This window comes from Sapajus apella, unplaced genomic scaffold, assembly GCF_009761245.1.
Source record: "Sapajus apella isolate SASKATOON/1434 unplaced genomic scaffold, GSC_monkey_1.0 scaffold2, whole genome shotgun sequence".
In the NCBI taxonomy this organism is placed as follows: Eukaryota; Metazoa; Chordata; class Mammalia; order Primates; family Cebidae; genus Sapajus; species Sapajus apella.
In genome coordinates this window covers 69,815,750-69,838,058 of record NW_022436942.1, presented here as the reverse complement: position 1 = coordinate 69,838,058, position 22,309 = coordinate 69,815,750, and the positions used below count along the sequence as shown (strand labels likewise).

The 22,309-nt window shown below is 44.6% G+C and overlaps 1 protein-coding gene across 8 annotated transcripts in view; it reads right to left on the bottom strand.

Moving 5' to 3' along the window:
• The window catches only part of ACAD10 (acyl-CoA dehydrogenase family member 10), a 68,369-nt gene that overhangs the window by 27,372 nt on the left and 18,688 nt on the right, over positions 1 to 22,309 (bottom strand). For 5 of the 8 annotated variants that reach the window (XR_004257364.1, XM_032239800.1, XM_032239787.1 and 2 more), the window contains 7 exons: positions 18,232 to 18,423; positions 14,223 to 14,381; positions 12,120 to 12,279; positions 8,974 to 9,115; positions 6,210 to 6,278; positions 3,144 to 3,325; positions 1,338 to 1,488 (listed from right to left, as the gene is read on the bottom strand). Coding sequence is in view for 7 of the 8 variants with exons in the window: in XM_032239800.1 (XP_032095691.1) it covers positions 1,338 to 1,488; positions 3,144 to 3,325; positions 6,210 to 6,278; positions 8,974 to 9,115; positions 12,120 to 12,279; positions 14,223 to 14,381; positions 18,232 to 18,423 (1,055 nt within the window). In the remaining variant the exon portion in view is untranslated. The remainder of the gene's footprint in view (positions 1 to 1,337; positions 1,489 to 3,143; positions 3,326 to 6,209; positions 6,279 to 8,973; positions 9,116 to 12,119; positions 12,280 to 14,222; positions 14,382 to 18,231; positions 18,424 to 22,309) is intronic. The other 3 variants (XM_032239807.1, XM_032239812.1, XM_032239819.1) reach the window with 2 other exon arrangements.

Here is a 22,309-nt window from a genome sequence, read left to right as displayed (position 1 = left end):
GCCCAGCTGCATGCCAAGTTCCATGCAGATGGGGGAAGCACTTGGCCCAGTCAGTCAGAGACTGATGCAGGAGCAGGCTCGTGAAGCTCCTGTGATGACCACATGAGAGAGAAAGGCTAGCAGTCCACTCAGACCCAGGGGGATCCCCAAAGGCAGCTAACAGAAGAAGCCGGGAGCGAGTGACACTGGTCAAGCCAGTGAATAGAGGCCAGTCAAATTTGGAAAGCAAAGAAATGTCTCTAAGGCCAGGCACGGTGGCTCGCACCTATAATCCCAGCACTTTGGGAGGCTGAGGAAGACATGTCACTTGAGGGAAGGACTTCGAGATCAGCCTGATCATCATGGTGAAACCCCGTTTCTACTAAAAATACAAAAATTAGCCATGCATGGTGGTGCACACCTGTAATCCCAGATGCTCGGGAGGCTAAGGCAGGAGAATCGCTTGAACCCAGGAGGCAGTGAGCTGAGATTGCGCCACTGTACTCCACGTGGGTGACTGAGTGAGAATCTGTCTCAAAAAAAAAAAAAGAATATCTTCAAAATTAGCCTTCACTCTCTAGCCTTGTTTAATAAAAGGCCTGAGTCCCTAGAGGGGCAAAAAGACAATTAAATAGGTCAGGGAGCCAAAGAAGGCATGCTTGCAGCAAAAGCAGGCCTCCAGGTGCTGCGAAGCAGAAAACACTATAAACACTACCGTATAAAAGTATCTAATGGGCAGTTTTCATAGCAAGAGATGATAAGATAAAGCTAGACACTGCCGCCGGATGCCAGGCACACTGAAGTTCCCATTTAAACGACACTACAGACTCATCACATATCCCCAGAGACCCTGTCACTCTCTTTCATTCCTTTCACTACACCCAGTGAGTATGTCCATCCCCAGGTCTCTTGGGAGGTGAGTAGCACCCTTGCTCTGCCTTACTTTCAGACAAGATCAGGCATGTTCAGGGTGGTATGGCTGTAGGCTCTGCCTTACTTTCAAACAGTGGTTTTCAACAGAAGAATGCTGCCCTCCCTGGGAACACTGAACCAGGTCTGCAGAGATTTTTGGTTGTCACACTCTGCGGGGAGGGGCGCTATTGGCATCTAGTGGGTGGAGGCCAGGGATGATGCCTCACATCCTAAAATGCACAAGTAGCTCCCACCATAAAAACTCACCCAATTCAACATGTCGCAGTGCCAGGGCTGAGTAACCCTGCCTGAAAGAAACCATACACAGAGAGGTGCTTTGTAATGGGAATAATTCCCCACTGTAAATTGGACTAAGACCAATTGCTAGACTCCCCCTTGGAGCACCCCTGCTGTCATTTTTCAGCTCTCCCTGCCACCATATCTACCTGAAATCCCCGTGCACCACCGTGGTCCTCTGCTGATAGGGAAAATGGAGGGGAAGCCATTCAATCAGTCTCTCCATAGCTGAGATGGTGCTGGTTTCGGAAGCTCGATATTGCTTAATCCAGGTTTGCACCTGGCGTGGAATATAGTCCCCTAGGGGAAAGAGGATTAGAACATGGTGTGTGATTTCAGCAGCCTCTGAAAATAGCAGAAAAAAAAAAACTGCAGTAAAAGCCTTTGTCATGCTCTGCATCAGGTGGTGTCATGTCTTTGAACATGTTCATTTGCCTTGAGAATTTCCCACATGATGTTCCTGCCACCTCCAGGTGGAACTCACTGGCTACTTGGCTGGACTAGTGTGGTCTGGGCACTGTTCCTAGCTGCATGGTCTCCAAGCATGATCTCTGGTCCTCTTAAAGATCTTGTGGCTGGGCACGGTGGCTCATGCCTATAATCCCAGCACTTTGGGAGGCTGAGGTGAGCAAATCACGAGGTCAGCCTGTTCAACATGGTAAAAACCTATCTCTACTAAAAAGTACAAAAATTAGCTGGGCATGGTGGTGGGCACCTGTGATCCCAGCTACTTGGGAGGCTGAGGCAGAAGAATTGCTTGAACCCAGGAGACGGAGGTTGAAGCAAGCCATGATTGCGCCACTGCACTCCAGCATGGGCAGTAAAACAAAAACTCCAACAAAAAAAAAAAAAAAAAAAAAAAAAGATCCTGTGAGCTCCATAATAGCCTTTCATAAATCACTCGTTGGCTAAACAACAGTGGTTAACTGAGCACATGAACTCTGGAGCCAGACTGCCAGGCTTTGAAACCCAGCTCTGCTGTTCTCTAGCTGTGTGATCTCAGGCAGGTTACTTAACATCTCTGTGCTTTAGTTTCCTCATCTTGAGATGGTCCTCACAGAGCTGTTGGGAGAATAAAATATGTAAAGCTCTTGGAACTGTTTTTGGCATGTGGTAAGAACTACATGAGGGCTTGCTGCAGTGGCTCACGCCTATAATTCCACTTTGGGAGGCCAAATCACTTGAGCCCAGGAGTTCAGGGAGAACCTAAGCAACATGGCGAAATCCTGTCTCTACTAAAAATACAAAAATTAGCTGGGCATGGTGGTGCATACCTGGAGTCCCAGCTACTCGAGAGGCAGAGGTGGGAGGATCACATGAGGCCAAGAGGTAGAGGCTGCAGTGAGCCAAGATCACACCACTACACTCCAGCGTGGGTGACAGAGAGAGACCCTCTCTCAAAAAACAAACAAAAAAACTATCCCTGTTGAAGCTGGACAAGGGGGGACATGCCCAGAGTCCCAACTACTTGGGAGGCTGAGACAGGAGGATGGCTTGAGCCCAGAAGTTTGAGACCAGTCTGGCAACATAGTGAGACCTCCTCTCAAAAAATATATATATTCCTGTTAAAAAGAGTATTTAGCGGAAAGGGTAAAAAACGAAGAAAAATATGCCTTAAATACCTTTGGTCAGTATCAGAAAAAAATATATAAATGGTCTAATAAGATAAAAGTTGCAGGGAATTGAATAGGAGAGTATTTAAGGGAAAAAAAGAAAAAAATAAGAAAAAATGAGAAAAAGTTGCAGAGAAGAGAGATTGTGTGGTTCATAAAGGGATTTATCGAAGGCCCAAATGCCTAAGTAAGTAACACTTCCATTAAAACTAAACTGGATTTCCAAGGAAGAAGCTAAATCTGCCTTACTCTTGATTTGTTAATACCCAAAACAATTCAGATCCCAAAGCAGAAGCACTAGTGATTAAACAACCAGCATGAGAGACGCGGCCTCCTGCTCACCTTGCTTCCCATAGTCTTCAAGCCCCACAGCCTGGGGATCCACACTGTGAATTTTGCACAGGACTGTGTTCATGGCAGTGTAAATGGCTCGCCTCTGGCTGGGCTCCAAGCCTGGCAGGGAGGGGTCTTTGTAGATGAGCCCTGGGCAGTACTCCATTACATAGAAGGGGGTGCCAACGACACTGGGAGGAACACAGAAGGGGGTTTCAGGGGTCAGATTCATATGTGGCAGGCTGTTAGTCATGACCCTATTCTTCGTCACTCTTCCTGGGTGTATGGGTTGAGAGCTAGTGAAGAGTTCAGACCCGAGCACTGGACACTTCCTTTTTCCTTTCATATAAGCACAGTGCATTAGAAGTACCCTCTCTTGCAACTGATTGATACACACACACATATACATGCACACATACACCCACATACATGCACATACACATGTGCACACACACACATGCACATCTGTCTATGCTTCCTCGACAGCATGCTTCTCTCTTCTCCCTGGTTCATTTGTGTAAGCCACTGGAATGGATTTAGGTGTGATCATGTAGTGAGCAGCAAGGCTCAGAGAGGGGTCTCTGGGGTCACATGGAATCAGGTTTTTGTTTGTTATTTATTTTTTTGAGACGGAGTCGTGCTCTGTCATCCAGGCTGGAGTGCAGTGTTGTGATCTCGGCTCACTGCAACCTCCACCTCCTGGGTTCAAGTGATTCTCCTGCCTCAGCCTCCTGAGTAGCTGGGACTCCAGGCACATATCGCCATAACTAATTTTTGTATTTTTGATAGAGACAGGGTTTCACCATGTTGGCCAGGCTGGTCTGAAACTCCTGACCTCAGGTGATCTGCCTGCCTCAGCCTCCCAAAGTGCTGGGATTACAAGCATGAGCCACTGCACCCGGCTGGAACCAGATTTAAATCCTAACTCTACCCTTACTTGAAGAGTGATCCTGAGGGATTTATTAAACCTCTCCGAGCTTTGTTGTTGAGATGGAGTCTCGCTCTGTCACCCAGGCTGGAGTGCAGTGGTGTAATCTCGACTCACTGCAACCTCCACCTCCTGGGTTCAAGTGATTCTCCTGCCTCAGCCTCCCAAGTAACAGGGACTACAGGCGTGTGCCACCACCCCCAGATGATTTTTTGTATTTTTAGTAAAGATGGTGTTTCACCGTGTAAGCCAGGATGGTCTCAATCTCCTGACCTTGTGATCTGCCTGCCTCAGCCTCCCAAAATGTTGGGATTACAGGCGTGCGCCACCACGCCTGGCCGTGTTGTTTTTTAAAATCTGTAAAACATAACAACTTCAAAGGGTAATTCTAAGAACTAAGGGATCTTCCAGAGTACTTGTTACTTCAAAAAAAAAAATGAATTAAGGGAACAAATATACAGAGTGCCTCGCATGGTGTATGGTTCCAATGAGGGTTCAATAAATATCCCCTCTTGTTAGTTGAGGTTATTTTTATCATGTTTTGGTGGTATGAATGGTGCATATACCACCTAGCAGTACTAAAGCGACCCAATGACATTTCATTAATCCATCTTTGGTCATTAATAGCAATCAGTTTACCTATTTATTTATTTATTTGAGATGGAGTCTCACTCTGTCACCTATTCTTTGCCCACTGTAGCCTCTGCAGTGGTTCATGCCTGTAATCCCAGCACTTTGGGAGGCCAAGGTGGGCAGATCACCCGAGGTTGAGAGTTCGAGACCAGCCTGACCAACACAGAGAAACCCCATCTCTACTGAAAATACAAAATCAGCTGGACATAGTGGCACATGCCTGTAATACTAGCTACTCGGGAGGCTGGGACAGGAGAATTGCTTGAACCAGGGAGGCAGAGGTGACAGTGAGCCCTGATTGCACCATTACACTCCAGCCTGGGTGACAGAGTGAGACCCCTTTTTTTTGAGACGGGGTCTCACTCTTGTCGCCTAGGCTGGAGTGCAATGGTGTGATCACAGATCCCTGCAGCCTCCACCTCCCAGGCTCAGGTGCTCCTCCCACCTCAACCTTCCAGGTGAGTAGGTGGGACTACAGGTGTGCGCCTCCACACCTGGCTAAATTTTTTTTTTGTTTTTTAGAGATGAGGTTTTGCCATGTTGCCCTGGCTGGTCTCAAACTCCTGGGCTCAAGTGATCCACCCACTTCGGCCTCCCTAAGTGCTGGGATTACAGGCATGAGCCACTATGCCTAGCTAATGTCTTTATTCTTGAGAGATACATGCTGTCTGAAGCTTATTTCAAAAGGTTCAGCCAAAAAAACGTCATATATATGTTAAAACCATACATGTATACACAAACATAGATAGAAAATAAATGTCGCAAAATGTTAACAATGTTTTCATTTTTGATCTAGATGAAGTGTAAACAGGTATTCATTATCTCATTTTTTCTTCTTTCACCTTTTCTGAAGGTTTCAAATGTTTCATAATTAAAATGTTAGGAAAGAAGAGATACTCAAAAAGCATGTTACAAAGCTGTTTAAAACAGTTTAGGGCTGGGCAAGGTGGCTCATGCCTGTAATCCCAGCACTTTGGGAGGCCAAAGTGGGTGGATCACCTGAGGTCAGGAGCTTAAGACCAGCCTGGCCAACATGGTGAAATCCCGTCTCTACTAAAAACATACAAAAATTAGCCAGACAGAGTGGCTGGTGCCTGTAATCCCAACTATTTGGGAGGCTGAGGCAGGAGAATCACTTGAACCCAGGAGGCAGTGGTTGCAATGAGCCAAGATAGGGCCACTGTACCCCAGCCTGAGTGACAGAACGAGACTCCATCTCAAAAAACAAAACAAAGAAAACAAAAAAACAGTTTAGAAAAACCCTGGAAACTAGATAAATATGTATTTTTGAATGTTAAAAAAGATGTTTTCTACCAATTTTCCCCAAAGCAGGCATATACTTATCTTGCAGGATAACTTAAATATCTGAGAACTTCTGGGAGAGGTTGCTATAAAGTTTCTTTTCCCTCCTACCCAAATTTTATTTGTCTTTAACAAACTGGAATTTGTGTTAGCATATGGGCTTTTCTCTCCTGTAGCTTGAATGTACAATAGCAAAAACAGCTGAACTTTACCTTGAATCTTCACAGAGGTCAAGAACGTTAGGGACAGGTACTCCAGCATTTGCAAGGGCTTTCATAATCCTGCCAGGACAAATAAAAATAAACAAAACTGCTGGCTGAATTGATGAGATTTTCTTGAAATTACTTTTCTTTGTTTATTTGTTTGTTTTTGAGACATAGTCTCGCTCTGTCGCCCAAGCCAGACCGCAGTGGCACAATCTCAGTTCACTGCAACCTTCACCGCCTGGGTTCAAGCCATTCTCATGCCTCAGCCTCCTCAGTAGCTGGAATTACAGGTGTACACCACCACGTCTGGCCTGAAGTTATTTTTCTGAATTAGAAATGGTACATAAATTAAAATGAAATTAAAAAATATTCAACTGACCCAAAAGTAAGAAAGAACAAAAAAACAGATGGGACAAACAAAAAACCAATGGTGAAACTGTAGACCTAAATCAAACATATCAATAATTACATTAAATTCAATAGATTAATAGATTCTAATTAAAAGACAGAAGTTGGCTGGCATGATGGCTTGTGCCAGTAATCTCAGCACTTTGGGAGGCTGATGGGGAGGACTGTTTGAGCTCAGGAGTTCGAGACGAGGCTGGTTAACATGGTGAAACCGTCTTAACTAAAATTACAAAAAGTAGCCATGCATGGTGGTGCGCACCTGTAATCCCAGCTACTTGGGAAGCTGAGGCATAAGAATTGCTTGAACCCAGGAGGAAGAGGTTGTAGTGAGTCAAGACCACGCTACTACACCCTGGCCTGGGTGACAGAGTGAGACTCCATCTCAATCAATCAATCAATGAAATAAAATTAAAATAAAAGACAGAAGTTTTCAGCCTGGACAGAAAAGGGTGACCTAATTATCTGATGTCTACAAGAGATATGCCCTAAATATATAAACACAGAAAGGTTGCACAAAAAAAAAAAAAAAAAAAAGGATGGAATTGAAAGCATTATACAATCACTCAGCATAAGAAAGCTGGTTGGCTACTTTAATATCAGATAAAGCAGGCTTTATGACAGAGTACTATCAGAGACAAAGAGGGATATTTGAAAATGATACAACTGCAAGTTCATTATAAAGATATTACAATCATAAATACGTACATACTAAACTACAGAGCTTCGAAATACATCAAGTAAAAATGATCAGAATTAAAGAGAAAAAAATGAAGAAATCTACAAGTCTTAGCTGAGATTCTAACACTCCTTTCACAGTAGTGATAGAATTAGACAAAAATAGATTATCTAAAGACATATATCTGAACCCACTGCCAACCAACTTGACCTGATAGACATTTCTATATCGCTCACTCAGCAATTGCAAAATATACATTATTTTAAAGTAAACACAATATGTTCACAAGGTAAGTCATGTGCTGCTCTATAAAATAAATCTCAATAAAAATTGAAAAATTGAAATCCAACCTGGTACGGTGGCTCACACCTGTAATCCCAGCATTTTGGGAGGCTAAGGCAGGCAGATTGCCTGAAGTCAGGAGTTTGATACCAATGTGGCCAACACAGCAAAACCCCATCTCTACTAAAAATATAAAACTTGTCCAGGCATGGCGGCTCACACCTGCAATTCCACCTACTCGGGAGGCTGAGGCAGGAGAAACGCTTGAACCCAGGAAGCGGAGGTTACAGTGAGCTGAGCTCATGGGACTGCAATCCAGCCTGGGCAACAAGAGCAAAACCTTCTCAAAAAATAACAACACAGAATTGAAATCTTGCAGAGTATTTATCAGATTTCAATGGAATTAAACTAGAATTCATTCACTTATAATATCTAGAAAAAAAATCCCAAATCTTTGAAAATTAAACAATGTACTTTTTTTCTTTTTCTTTTCTTTTTTTTTAAGACAGAGTCTTACTATGTTGCCCAGGCTGGAGTGCTGTGGCGTGATCTCAGCTCACTGCAGTCTCTGCCTCCTGGGTTCAAGCAATTATCCTACCTCAGCCTCCTGATTGGCTGGAACTACAGGCGTGCGCCACCACACCCAGCTTATTTTTGTATTTTTAGTAAAGACAGGGTTTCACCATGTTGCCAAGACTGGTCTTGAACTCCTGACCTCAGATGATCCACCTGCCTTGGCCTCCCAAAGTGCTGGGATCACAAGCAGGAGTCACTGTGTCCAGCCTGAAAAGTTATAAATTTAAATGCTTGTATTAGAAAAGAAAAACAGCCGGGTGCAGTGGCTCACGCCTGTAATCCCAGCACTTTGGGAGGCCTAGGCGGGCAGATCACAAGGTCAAGATATTGAGACCATCCTGGCCAACATGGTGAAACCCCGTTTCTACTGAAAATACAAAAATTAGCTGGTCGTGGTGGTGTGCACCTGTAGTCCCAGCTACTCGGGGGGCTGAGGCAGGAGAATTGCTTGAACCAGGGAGGTGGAGGTTGCAGTGAGCCAAGATCGCGCCACTGCACTCCAGCCTGGAGCCTGGGAATGAAGCGAGACTCTGTCTCAAAAAAAAAAAAAAAAGAAAAGAAAAGAAAAAAATGTTGCTCCTTAGAATAGAAGATTTAAAAAAAAAAGACAGGAAGAAAGAATTTAAGTTACTGACAAGATTACATCTTACTAAAGTAAAAACAAACCCAGAGTAATTAGATGAAAGGGAATAAAAAGAGCAGAAATAAAATAAAAAACAAACAATAGGCCAGGTGCAATGGCTCATGCCTATAATCCCAGCACCTTGGAAGACTGAGTCAGGTGAATCACCTGAGGTCAAGAGTTCGAGACCATCCTGGCCAACTTACCTGAACTCTCTCTCTATGGCATGAGCAGATGGAAGGAGGGTCCCTGGGGGCTTCTTCCTTAGAACCAGATCACGATTAGCCAGCCTGATATAGTAAGTTGGATTTGACTGCCCGTGATCAAACTGAAGGAGTTCCAATGGGCCTGCAAGTTTGAAAACAAAGAAAACTCAAACTGGCACTGGAAGACAGATCTGAGCAGACATTCTTTCTTTCTAATGAGTTCTGCATTTGGGCTGCAAAATATCCTCATCTGCCATGCAGAGCAAGGAACGTACCTCTTCCCTGCCTGCCTGGAGTGACTGAGTCCGAGGGGCATACCCTGCCAACTCAGGTCCAGGATCACATGCCACTATAGTTTGGCAAAGGCCACTCATTTTATACCACAGTAATTTTCTCACTTTGTGTTAGTGTCAAATTTTGTCCTACCTGGCAACTGCTGCTCCATGAATAAAAACATGTTCATTCTGTTTATCAAGCACAGACGCAGCCATGGCAACCCATCTTGCCAAATGGAATGCTTTAAGCCTGAGGATGAAAGGTGCCTTTGCATGTCCCTCTGCCTGACACTGCCAGGACAGCTGAAAGGAACAATGCAGAGGCCTTCAGCCTGACCCAAAGCTGCTTTCATGAGATGCAATTTCCTACTGCACTAGGCTGAATTCTCTAGTTCCCTTACGGGATCCTGGCTGAGATAAAACTAATTCATTCTCAGCTCCATAAGAAGACTGAACCCTGGGTATAAATTGATTTCACTTGGTTAGAAGAGCAGGCAAGCAAGGGAAGTCTGCCTGAGTTCTTCCGCCTGGCCAGAGTGGGCGCCTCATCTGTGCAGAGGCCACTACCAATAATCCAATTGCTGAAAAACATCCTAACATGAAACTTCATCGATAAAAGCCTTTTTCAAGGAGCAAGTGGGTGAAGACTTTATCAACTGAGAAAAATGTCTTTGTTCGGGCATGGTGGCTCATTCATGCCTGTAATCCCAGCACTTTGAGAGGCCAAGGCAGGTGGATCACCTGAGGTCAGCAGTTTGAGACCAGCCTGACCAATATGGTGAAACCCTGTCTCTACTAAAAATACAAAAATTAGCTGGGCGTGGTAGAGGGTGCCTGAAATCCCAGCTGCACGGGAGGCTGAGGCAGGAGAATCACTAGAATCCCGGAGGCGGAGGATGCAGTGAGCTGAGATCACGCCATTGTACTCCAGCCTGGGCAACAAGAGTGAAACTCCGTCTCAAAAAAATTAAATTAAGGTGGGGTACAGTGGCTCACGCCAGTAATCCCAGCACTTTGGGATGCTAAGGCAAGAGGATCACCTGAGGTCAGGAGTTTGACACCAGCCTGGCCAACATGGCGAAACCCCATCTGTACTTAAAATACAAAAATTAGTCAGGTGTGGTAGCAGCCGCCTGTAATCCGAGCTACTCAGGAGGCTGAAGCAGGAGAATTGCTTGAACCTGGGAGGCAGAGGTTGCAGTTAGCTGAGACTGCGCCACTGCACTACAGCCTGGGGGACAAGAACGAGACTTTATTTAAAAAAAAAAAATTAAACAATTTTTAGGTCTCCTTTTTTGTTTTGTTTTTGAGACGGAATCTTGCTCTGTCATCCAGCTGGAGTGCAGTGGCTTGATCTCGGCTCACTGCAACCTCCACCTCGGGGCCCAAGGGATTCTCCTGCCTCAGTCTCCTGAGTAGCTGAGACTATAGGCATATGCCACCACGCCTGGCTAATTTTTTTGTATTTTTAGTAGAGACGGGATTTCACCATGTTGACCAGGCTGATCTTGAACCCCTGACATCAGGTGATCTGCCCTTAAAGGTCAGCCTCCCAAAGTGCTAGGATTACAGGCATAAGCCACTGCACCCAGCTCTTTATTTTTTTTAAGAGACAGTCTTGTTCTGTCACCCAGGCTGGAGTGCAGCAGCACAATCAGAGTTCATGTAGCCCCAAATTCCTGGGGTCAAGTGATCTTCCTGCCTCAGCCTCTAAAGTAGCTGGAATTACAGGCATGTGCCACTATGCCCAGCTAATTTTATTTTTATAGAGATGGGGTCTTGCTATGTTGCCCAAGCTGGTCTTGAACTCGTGAGCTCAAGTGATCCTTCTGCCTTAGCCTCCCAAAGCACTGGGATTATGGGCATGAGCCACTGTACCTGGCCAATGTAACTTTTTTTTTTTTTGGAGACAGAGTCTCACTCTGTTGCCCAGGCTGGAGTGCAGTGGCATGATCATGGCTCACTGCAACGTCCACCTCCTGGGTTCAAGTGATTCTTGTGCCTCAGTCTCCAGAGCAGCTGGGACTACCGTTGTGGACCACCACACCCAGCTAATTTTTGTACTTTTAGTGGTGACAAGGTTTCACCATGTTGGTCAGAATGGTTTTGAACTCTTGGCCTTAAGTGATCTCCCTGCCTTGGCCTCCCCAAACGCTGGAATTATAGGAGTGAGCCCCCACACCCTGGCCACCAATGTAATTTCTTTTTTTTTTTTTTTTCCAAGATGGAGGGTTGCTCTGTTGCCCAGGCTAGGGTGCAGTGGCATCTCGGCTCACTGCAGCCTCTGCCTCCCAGGTTAAAGTGATTCTCCTGCCTCAGCCTCCCGAGTAGATGGGATTACAGGTGCCCACCACCACACCTGGCTAATTTTTGTATTTTTAGTAGAGACAGGGTTTCACCACGTTGACTAGGCTGGTCCGAACTCCTGACCTCGTGATCCATCCGCCTTGGCCTCCCAAAGTGCAGGGATTACAGAAGTGAACCACTGCACCTGGCCTGCCAATGCAACTTCTAAATCGCCTTCACGAAATGGGCTGTCCTCTCAAAGCATTAGAAACGGTAAAATCCTCTGAGCACATACTGCAGTCCCCAAGTTCCTCTCCTTGTTGAAAGTAGGCAACCACTGCCATACCACACTCTCAGGTGGAAGAGAGGGATAAGTACACTTTTGGAGATCCCTAAAAAGGGAAGTTAATGCTTTTTCTCAAGCAAAACTGAAAGCAGTGCTCAGCTGCACCAAGCCCAATGGCTACTTTCCTCACTGTATAGCTTCTTTGTCTCCAGTACATTCCATTAGGGTTGAAAAGGGAGAAACAGACTGAAAGCTTCACCTTAGAGAGAGTTACCAAAACACAAAAGAAGCCTACTTACCTGTGGTCTGGATACCCAGTAAGTCTTTGAGGTACTTCTCCAAGGAATCTTTCGGAATTTCCATTGTCCTTCTCACAGGCCGAGTGTTTGGAACACCTATGCTCAGCGTAAAACCCAAGAGAGCTTCTAATTCCTTCACTGCAGTCTCTGGATCATTAACCTGGTTTCAGAGAGAATATATATATATATATATATATGTAAATTTTTTGTTGTCATTTTTCCCTTCTTTTCACAGGTGTTGAGAATATATATACATATATATTTTTAATTTTACAATTCATGGTAGTACAGGTGTAGAGAATATACATTGAAGAGGTGCCAGCAGTCAACCCTAGCCTCAGGAGCTCCTATCTGTTTTCTAGGAGGGTAGTGCTTTAGAGGAAAATTACTAAGGAAGTCAGTTCTCTGAGGAAGGCCTTTCAGACCCAGAATATTTAGCCAATGAGGAAGCAGTAGAATGAGTTTCCTATTCCCATTTAATGCCTAACCACATTGAACCTTCTATTTATAGAGAGAAGCTATTTTGTGTCAAGAGATCACAAAACAGCCAGGCACAATGGTGTGCACCCGTAGTCTCAGCCACTTGGGAAGCTGAGGTGGGAAGATTGCTGGAGCCCAGGAGTTCAAAGCTCTGGGCAACCCAGCAAGACTTCATCTCAAAAAAGGTTTCACGGCGGGGCATGGTGGCTCACGCCTGTAATCCTTACACTTTGGGAGGCCAAGGCGGGCAGATTGCCTGGGCTTAGGTGTTTGACAACAGCCTGGGCAACACAGTGAAACCCCATCTCTACCAAAATACAAAAAATTAGCTGGGTGTGGTGGTATGCACCTGTAGTCCCAGCTACTCAGGAGGCTAAGCCATGAGAATTGCTTGAACCCAGGAGGCAGAGGTTGCAGGCAGCCAAGATCATGCCACTGTGTTCCAGCCTGGGCAACAAAATGAAACTCTGTCTCAAAAAAAAAAAAATTTCACAATACCCTCTTGTGCCAAGAAGGAAGAAGATTATGCTGCAATATTTGCTCTTTTCCTACAGGCCCTTCAGCACAATGGTGAAAACTAAACACAGAATAATAGAAGCCAGGTGTGGTGGCTCATGCCTGTAATCTCAGCACTTGGAGAGGCCAAGGCGTGTGGATCGCTTGAGCCCAGGAGTTCAAGACCAGATTGGGCAACATGGCAAAATCCTGTGTCTATAAAAAATATAAAAGTTAGTCAGGTGTAGTGATATATGTCTGTGGTCCCAGCTACTCAGGAGACTGAGGTAGGAGGATCACTTAAGCCTGGGAGGTTGAGGCCACAGTGAGCTGACTGTGCAACTGCACTCCAGCCTGGGTGACACAGTGAGATCCTATATTAAAAAAAAAAAAAAGAAAAAAAAAGAACAGAAAAAAGATGGCCTGAGACCCCCCTCACATTGCTTCTTGTGCTTCACAGCAGTGAGCTATGTGGCCTACGTGGCTGGTGGCTGCTGGCCCCCACCTAGGGCAGCATCACTAGATCAGGTGGACAGTGTGAATGCCCCCACAAAGGTCTTAAGCCTGCCATTCACCTCCTTCAGTGTCTTTTTTCTCAAGCTGCCTTCTCAGTACCTGTTTGTCTTGCTTCCCATTGAAAATACAAATAAAGGCCAGGTGCGGTAGCTCACGCCTGTAATCCCAGCACTTTGGGAGGCCAAGGTGGACAGATAACCTGAGAGGAGTTCGAGACCAGCCTGATCAACATGGAGAAACCCTGTCTACTAAAAATACAAAATTAGCCAGGCATGGTGGCACATGCCTGTGATCCCAGCTACTCAGGAGGCTGAGGCAGAAGAATCGCTTGAACCCAGGAGGCAGAGGTTGCAGTGAGCCAAGATTGCACCACTACACTCCAGCCTAGGCAACAGAGCGAGACTCTGTCTCAAAAAAAAAAAAAAAAAAAAAAAAAGAAAATACAAAAAATAGCTAGTCACATAGAATCCATAATTAACACAAAATAAGATGACTATGGAAATGCAAGGGAAACCCGATGGAAAGCTAGAGCTACAAATGTAAAAAGATTACAGAGAAACGTTGCACTAGTGCCTGGTGCATAGGAGGGGTTCAAAAAATAGTGATTATTACCTTAATGGTGTGAATACCAAGGTTGGCAGCTGCTTTTAGATTTGGTCCAAGATCATCAAGAAAGATGGACTCGGAGGGCTGCAGGCCGAGCCGCTCTAAGCACAACTTGTAGATCCTAGGGTCTGGCTTACAGATCCCTTCCACACAGGACTCCACGACCTGACGGAGGGACAGGAATGAGAGATGAATGCCCCTAAAGGGGGAGCTCATACATGCACACTGGTAAACTTTTTGAAAGGAAAAGCATAAGGAGGAAAGTTAAGATTTATTATAACAAGGAACTTAAGAGTGTTATGATATAAAATGATGTTGCCTTCTTACATTGAATAATTTGACAATACTGGGTTACGACGTGGGGGCAAACTTGAGAAACCAAAGTGTCTGTTGCAGACACTGTGACCCTGTGCAAACAAGCAAAGCCATAATGGGTCTCAGCGCCATCATCAATAAAATGTGAATAATATTAGTAGTCATCTTACGTATCTTAGCTCAATAAGTTGTGAAACTTACATGAAACTTGAGTGGCTTCCAAAATGACAAAGTATTTTGCTAATGTCACATCTTGGGGCTAAACAGAGCAGAAGAAATGCTATACGTGTCAGCTTTATGGAAAGTATTTCACCATTTTTTTTTCCAGAAAGAAGACACTGTTACAAGTATAAAATAAATATGAACTTCAAGTTTATTTCAGAGGTTAAAAACCCATCCATACTCCATGTAGACAGAAACCCCATGAGTGGGCTGACACTGTTCCTGTCATGGTGAGAGGCTTCTGTACTCCGACAACCTTGCTTCAGCTATGTACCTGATTCGGAATAGGGGGAGGGTGCTGGTGAGGGTTCAGGAGAACTGGGAAAGCTATCTCAGTGTCAGGCTGTCTCTGATCCACTGATTCCCCTAAAGTCCTTTTACAGTGTCCTCAGGGCTTAATCTCCTATAGAGTGGGCCCAAGACAGCCACATAGCCCATAACCAATACCCTCTGATCTGCCCTAAGAACAGAACTAAATCTCTAGCTCACCACTTGGAATGACCCAAGTTCTCCAAAGTCAAGGACAAACCCAATGGCCTCTGCCTCTACCCCACACTTGCATTATGGGTGAGAACTGCCCTTTCAGGTAAATAAATGTCTGGAATAAATTGGACTGTTCTACTTACTCTTGTCTTCTAAGGACCTAAAAGAAGTCTAAGAAGCTGCCCTAAAGAACACGTCAATAGTGAGAAGCACAAAAGCACAGTGTCTCACACCAATTGATGTAACGTACCAGATGGAGTTGTACTGGCTGAGACAAGAGATGAGAGTGTGGGGGAAACTGGGGGGGATGGGGCAAAGTTCCAGAAAGCAGACGGCTCCTCTCACCAGGTGAATTACATTTAGGGGAAGTAAAATAAATTCTTAAGATTTGTTTGACAAGATCTGTAGCCTTCTCTTTCTGTCCTATTTTGCACATGATGACATGAACTTATTCAGGGCTTCTATTACTTTCTTGGCAAACCAGGAACTGTGGGAACAAGGCCAGTGTTTGTCCAAATGTAGATCAGATAAAAATGATTTTAGTTATCAAGGATCTATCCCAGGAAGATGGAGGGGAAGGCTCCTTCTCAAGGTAAGCATGATGGAGGCTGTGTGATAAGAGAAAAGCACAGACAGAATCCAAAGTCCCTCACTGCATCTTGGGGTGTCTCACCCCAGTTGCATGGCAGAATCACCTGTGCAGCTTTTTCAGAATACACATGCCTGGATCCCAACTAGACATACTCAATGAAAGCCTCCGGGGAAACAGACCTGGCATCTTTACAAACTCTCAGGTCATGTGATCTGTAAGCAGAGTTTAAAATCCTCAATCTGACTGGCCCAACAAACAGTACAAATACACCCAGGCATAGGCAGATGTAGGGCTAAGGAAACACGCTACTTCCTGGAGTCTAGCCAAACTAGCTCTTCCAAAGATGGAAAGAATCAGAAAGGGGCTCTGTTAACAAAATGTCCAATAATCGAGTTATCAGAGAAATTTCACCCAATGTGTTCCAAAGGCTACCAAGTACTCTCAGTATATTTGGGGAGCTGTTCCCTTTTGTACTGACTTGGAATATCTATGAAGTAATGGGCCAGGGGAAGGGTCCTTCTGGTCCATCACAACTCTAAAAGGTACTGGAAGACCAACTGCCAATCTGGGCTTTGGAGTCTCTGAAAAGAATTATCACTGCTGTTGGTTATAAGACAAAAACAAACAATTTAAAGTACCCAAATACTTTAAAGTATCCAAACACACCAGGCATGGTGGCTCATGCCTGTAATCCCAACATTTTGAGAGGCCAAGGTGGGTTGAACACTTGAGGTCAGGAGTTGGAGACCAGCCAGGCCAACACAGCAAAACCCCATCTCTAATATTAATAAAAAGCACAAAAACTAGCCAGGTGTGGTGTCATGTACCTGTAGTCCCAGCTACTCAGAAGGCTGAGGCACGAGAATTGCTTGAACCCAGGAGGTGGAGGATGCAGTGAGCCAAGATGGCACCACTGCACTCCAGCCTGGGAGACAGAGCAAGATCCTGTGGTTAAAAAAAAAATTTTAAAAAAAAGAGAGTACTCAAATAACAGCCAGGCATGGTGACTCACGCCTGTAATCCCAACACTTTGGGAGGCCGAGGTCAGTGGATCACTTGAGGTCAGGAGTTTGAGACCAGCCTGGCCAACATGGTAAAACCCTGTCTCTCCTAAAAATACAAAAATTGGCCAGGCATGGCGACTCACGCCTGTAATCCCAGCACTTTGGGAGGCCAAGGCAGGCAGATAACGAGGTCAGGAGATCGAGACCATCCTGGCCAACATGGTGAAACCCCGTCTCTACTAAAATACAAAAAATTAGCCAGGCATGGTGGTGTGCACGTGTAGTCACAGCTACTCAGGAGGCTGAGGCAGGGGAATTGCTTGAACCCAGGAGGCAGAGATTGCAGTGAACCAAGATCGTGCCACTGCACTCCACCCTGGTGACAGAGCAAGACTCCATCTCAAAAACAAACAAACAAACAACAGGAAACATTAACCAGGGGTGGTGGTACATGCCTGTAATCACAGCTACTCAGGAGGCTGAGGCAGGTGAATTGCTTGAGCCTGGAAGGCAGAAGTAGCAGGGAGCCGAGATGGCGCCACTGCACTTGAGCCTGGGCAATAGAGCAGGACTTAGTCTCAAAAAAAATTAAAAATAGAAATAAATAAATGTAGCTCATGTGTGTAATCCCAGCACTTTGGGAGGCCAAGGTGGGCAGATCTCTTGAGGTTGGAAGTTCGAGACCAGCCTGGCCAACATGGTAAAACCCTGTCTCTCCTAAAAATACAAAAAATAGGTGTGGTGGCACACATCTGTAATTCCAGCTACTCGGGAGGCTAAGGCATGAGAATCGCTTGAACCTGGGAGGTAGAGGTTGCAGTGAGCTGAGATCATGCCACTGTACTCCAGCCCGGGCAACAGAGCAAGACTCCATCTCAAAATAAATATAAATAAATAAGTTCAGTACCCAAATATAGCCAAGCATATCAAAACTACAGGTTTATCGCATGACAGGTTGGGATACACACATGGAGCAGATGGATTTAGTAGGGAAGTAAATCAGGCTGAGGAAGGCAGTCAAGTTTTACTGGACAGCACTGGTCTAGGAATTAATGTCACAGAAATAGAGGGCAACATAATTGGTCTTAGAAGAAGTCAAAGGTCCATTAAGATGTGAGGGCTGATAGAGATGCTTATGTTATATGAAGACTAAGGTTTGAATTTAGAATATAAAGCTGGAGTGTACCAGTTATTAGTGCCATAAATGTATCACCTTGCTAAGAGGACAGTGATGTTTTAAAGGGCCTGTTTTCAACCTATTGCATTTAAACCTAACTTAGTCAAGCGTCTGAAGGAAAAACTCGCTCACTCAAGACCTGCTGAAGGCAGCATTTAACGTTGCACCCTGAAGCAAGGGCACAGATTCTGTTTCAATGGTTTTCAATCAGCTCAAGCTTACCACATCAAACTGTTTCCGGTCCAGAGGCAAAAAGCTTTTCTGGTTGGGAAGATAAAAATTATTGCTCAAGACTGCAGTCTGAAGACCTTTTGCCCGAATTTGAGTTATGGCCTCAGTCATCACTGGGAACTGCTTCACTCGCTCACTTGTCAGCAGAGAGAAAAATGAGTCCACAGGCACAGAGGTCTTCGACTAAGTATAGGAGAGGACAGAGGAAAACAGCAATCTTTAATAGTGAAAACCACTCATGGCCAACAAGAAAAAAAAAAAGATTATTCCTGGTGTCCTTCTATTCTCTGGCTACAAAAGCCCAGGCTCATAGTTTGCTGCCTTCAGGAACTGTGTTCCTCAGCCCCTGTCCCGAACTTTGATATAAGGTTTTGAAAAGTTACTTAGGAATAGAGTTATAGGTTGGGCACAGTGGCTCACAGCTGTAATCCCAGCACTTTGGGAGGCCGAGGTGGGAGGACTGCTTGAGCCCAGGAGTTTAACACCAGCCTGGGCAACAAAGTGAGATTCAAAAAAAAATTTTTTTTTAAACTTAGCTGCTGGGCACAGTGGCCCATGCCTGTAATTCCAGCACTTTGGGATGCCAAAGCAGGTGGATCACAAGGTCAAGAGATCGAGACCATCCTGGCCAACACGGTGAAACCCCATCTCTACTAAAAACACAAAAATTAGCTGGACATGGTGGCATGCGCCTACAGTCTCAGCTACTTGGAAGGCTAAGGCAGGAGAACTGCTTGAACCCCGGAGGCAGAGGTTGCAGTGAGCCAAGATTGTGCCGCCGTACTCCAGCCTGGCAACAGAGAGAGACTCTGTCTCAAAAAAAAAAAAAAATAAAAAAAAAAAAAAAACAACTTAGCCAGGCTTGGTGGCACATACCTGTGGTTCCAGCTACTCAGGAGGCTGAGGTGGAAGGATGGCTTGAGCCTGGGAGGTTGAGACTGCAGTGAGCTATGATCAAGCCACTGCACTCCAGCCTGAGCAACAGAGTAGGGAAGGGAGCTATTTATATCAATATTACAATTAAATGAGTTCTTTATTCTGCTCATGGATTGCCAGTTGAAAAAAAAAAAACCAGCATATCATAAGAGGATACAGTAAACTCTTTATATAATTTAATTTTTAAGGATTGAGAAGTCATTTAATGCTTTTTGTATTGCCTCAGCATCACTATTATGAACTTTAGTATCTGATCAAATTTTTTCTTGTTTTTAAATTCAATCTGTGTGGGTTTTGAAAACTTACATTATCATGTTTCAAAATCTGCAAAGGCAAGTCTACCATTTATACACATATATACACACACACATTTGGTAACAGTTTTACTGAAATATAATTCACATGCCATGAAATTCACCTACTTAAGGAGCTCAATTCAATGGTTTTCAATATATTTACAAAGTTGTGCAACCATCACTGCCATCAATTTTAGGACATTTTCATTACTCTAAAGAGCAAATTGGCCTGGCATGGTGGCTCATGCCTATAATCCCAGCACTTTGGGAGGCCGAGGTGGGTAAATCATGAGGTCAAGAGATCGAGACCATCCTGGCCAGCATGGTGAAACCCCATCTCTATTAAAAATACAAAAATCGGCCGGGTGCAGTGGCTCATGCCTGTCATCCCAGCACTTTGCGAGGCCGAGGCGGGTGGATCACCTGAGGTCAGGAATTTGAGACCAGCGTGGCCAACATGGTGAAACCCCATCTCTACTAAAAATACAAAAATTAACTGGGCGTGGTGGCAGGTGCCTGTAATCCCAGCTACTCAGGAGGCTGAGGGGGAGAATCACGTGAACCCGGGAGATGGAGGTTGCAGTGAGCCGAGACTGCACCAGTGCACTCTAGCATGGGTGACAGAGAGAGACTCTGTCTCAAAAAAAAAAAAAAAAAAATCATCAGCTGGGCGTGGTGGTGCTCACTGGTAGTCCCAGCTACTTGGGAGGCTGAGGCAGGATAATTACTTGAACCCAGGAGGCGAAGGTTACAGTGAGCCAAGATCGTACCACTGCACTCCAGCCTAACAACAGAGCGACACTCCATCTCAAAAAAAAAAAAAAAAAAAAACAAAACGAAACCGTACCCATTAGCAGTCACTCCTCATTTCTCCCGAAGTCCCCTGTACTGGAAAACCACCAATCTACTTTCCATCTCTATGGATTTGCCTATTCTGGACAGTTCACACAGATGGAATTATACATCATGTGGTCTTTTTTGACTGGCTTCTTTCACTTTGCATAATGTTTTTAAGGTTTACTATTATATATACCCGTATATGTTTATAAATATTTACATGTGTACATATATATATGTATGTATATATATATATATATATATATATATATACGTACACACACACACATATATATATATAAATTGTGGAAAATATATGTAACAGAAAATTTACCATTTTAACCTTTTTTTATTTTTGAGAGAGTCTCTGTCACCCAGGCTGGAGTGCAGTGATGCGATCTCGATCTCGGTTCACTGCAAACTCCGCCTCCTGGGTTCAAGCGATACTCCTGCCTCAGTCTCCCAAGTAGCTGAAATTACAGGTGCCCGTCACCATGCCTGGCTAATTTTTGTATTTTTAGTACAGATGGGATTTCACCATGTTGGTCAGGCTGGTCTTGAACTCCTGACCTCAGGTGATCGGCCCACCTTGGCCTCCCAAAGTGCTGGGATTACAGGCATGAGCCACAGTGCTCAACCATTTTTAAGTACACAGTGCAGTGGCCTTAAGTACAGTCATGTTGTCATGCAGCCATCATCATCACCACCATCTACCTACAGAACTTTTCTTACTATATTTTAAATTATATTTCAGTAAAGCTATTGTGGTTACATGAGTTAATAAAATACAAAGAGCTTAGAACAGTGCACAGTACAGAGAAAATGCTCAATGTTATCATTGCCTTAAATAAGCTTTTATATCAAAGCCATTATGTTGACAGCTCCTGTTTTAGTATCTGTCGGAGGGAAGCTTTCGGGTTGCTGAATGCATGGAGGTGCTGGGAGGAGAGTGGCAGGCCCAGAAAGGGCACAGTGGCTCTACAACCCCTGCTCCCAGGCATCTGGATGTTCATTTGTATCCTTTATAATATCCTTTATAACAAACCAGAAAACATTTAAAAAAAATGTTCATTTAGTAAAGATTTTTTTTTTTTTGAGACAGAGTCTTGTTATGTTGTCCAGGCTGGAGTGCAGTGGCACTGTCAGGGCCCACTGCAGCCTCAATCTCTAGGGTTCAAGCCTCAGCCTCCTGAATAGCTGGGACTACAGGTGTGTACCACTATGCCTAGCTAATTTTTTTGATTTTTAGTAGAGACAAGTTCTCGCTATATTGCCTAAGCTGGTCTCCTGCCTCAGCCTCCAAAATGCTGAAGTTACATGCATGAGCCACCACGCTTGGCTACGAATTTTTTTTTTTTTTTTGAGACAGAGTCTTGCTCTGTTGTCAGGCACCAGGCTGGAGTGCAGTGGCACAATCTCGGCTCACTGCAATCTCCGCCTCCTGGATTCAAGCAATTCTCCTGCCTCAGCCTCCTGAGTAGCTGGGACTACAGGCGTGAGCCACCACACCCAGCTAATTTTTGTATTTTTTAGTAGAGATGGGGTTTCACCATGCTGGCCAGGATGGTCTTGATCTCTTGACTTCGTGATCTGCCTGCCTTGGTCTCCCAAAGCGCTGGGATTACAGGTGTGAGTCACCACACCCGGCCAATAATATTTTTACTTATTCATATATGAATTGAACATTGAACACCTAGGGGTGAAGGAAATAACTTTAAAACACGTAATGAAAACAGCTGGGGATGGTGGCTCACGCCTGTAATCCAAGCACTTTGGAGGCCAAAGCAGGCAGATCACCTGAGGTCAGGAGTTCAAGACCAGCCTGACCAACATGGTTAAACCCAGTCTTTAAAAAAAAAAGAAAAAAGAAATAAAAATAAAATAAACATGTAATGGGTTATTAGGTTTCACTTTATTTTCAGTTTAACTAACTTATGGACGACTGTTGCAACCACTACTTAGGGCAAAAAGAAAAATATGGAAATGGAGGTATGTTTATC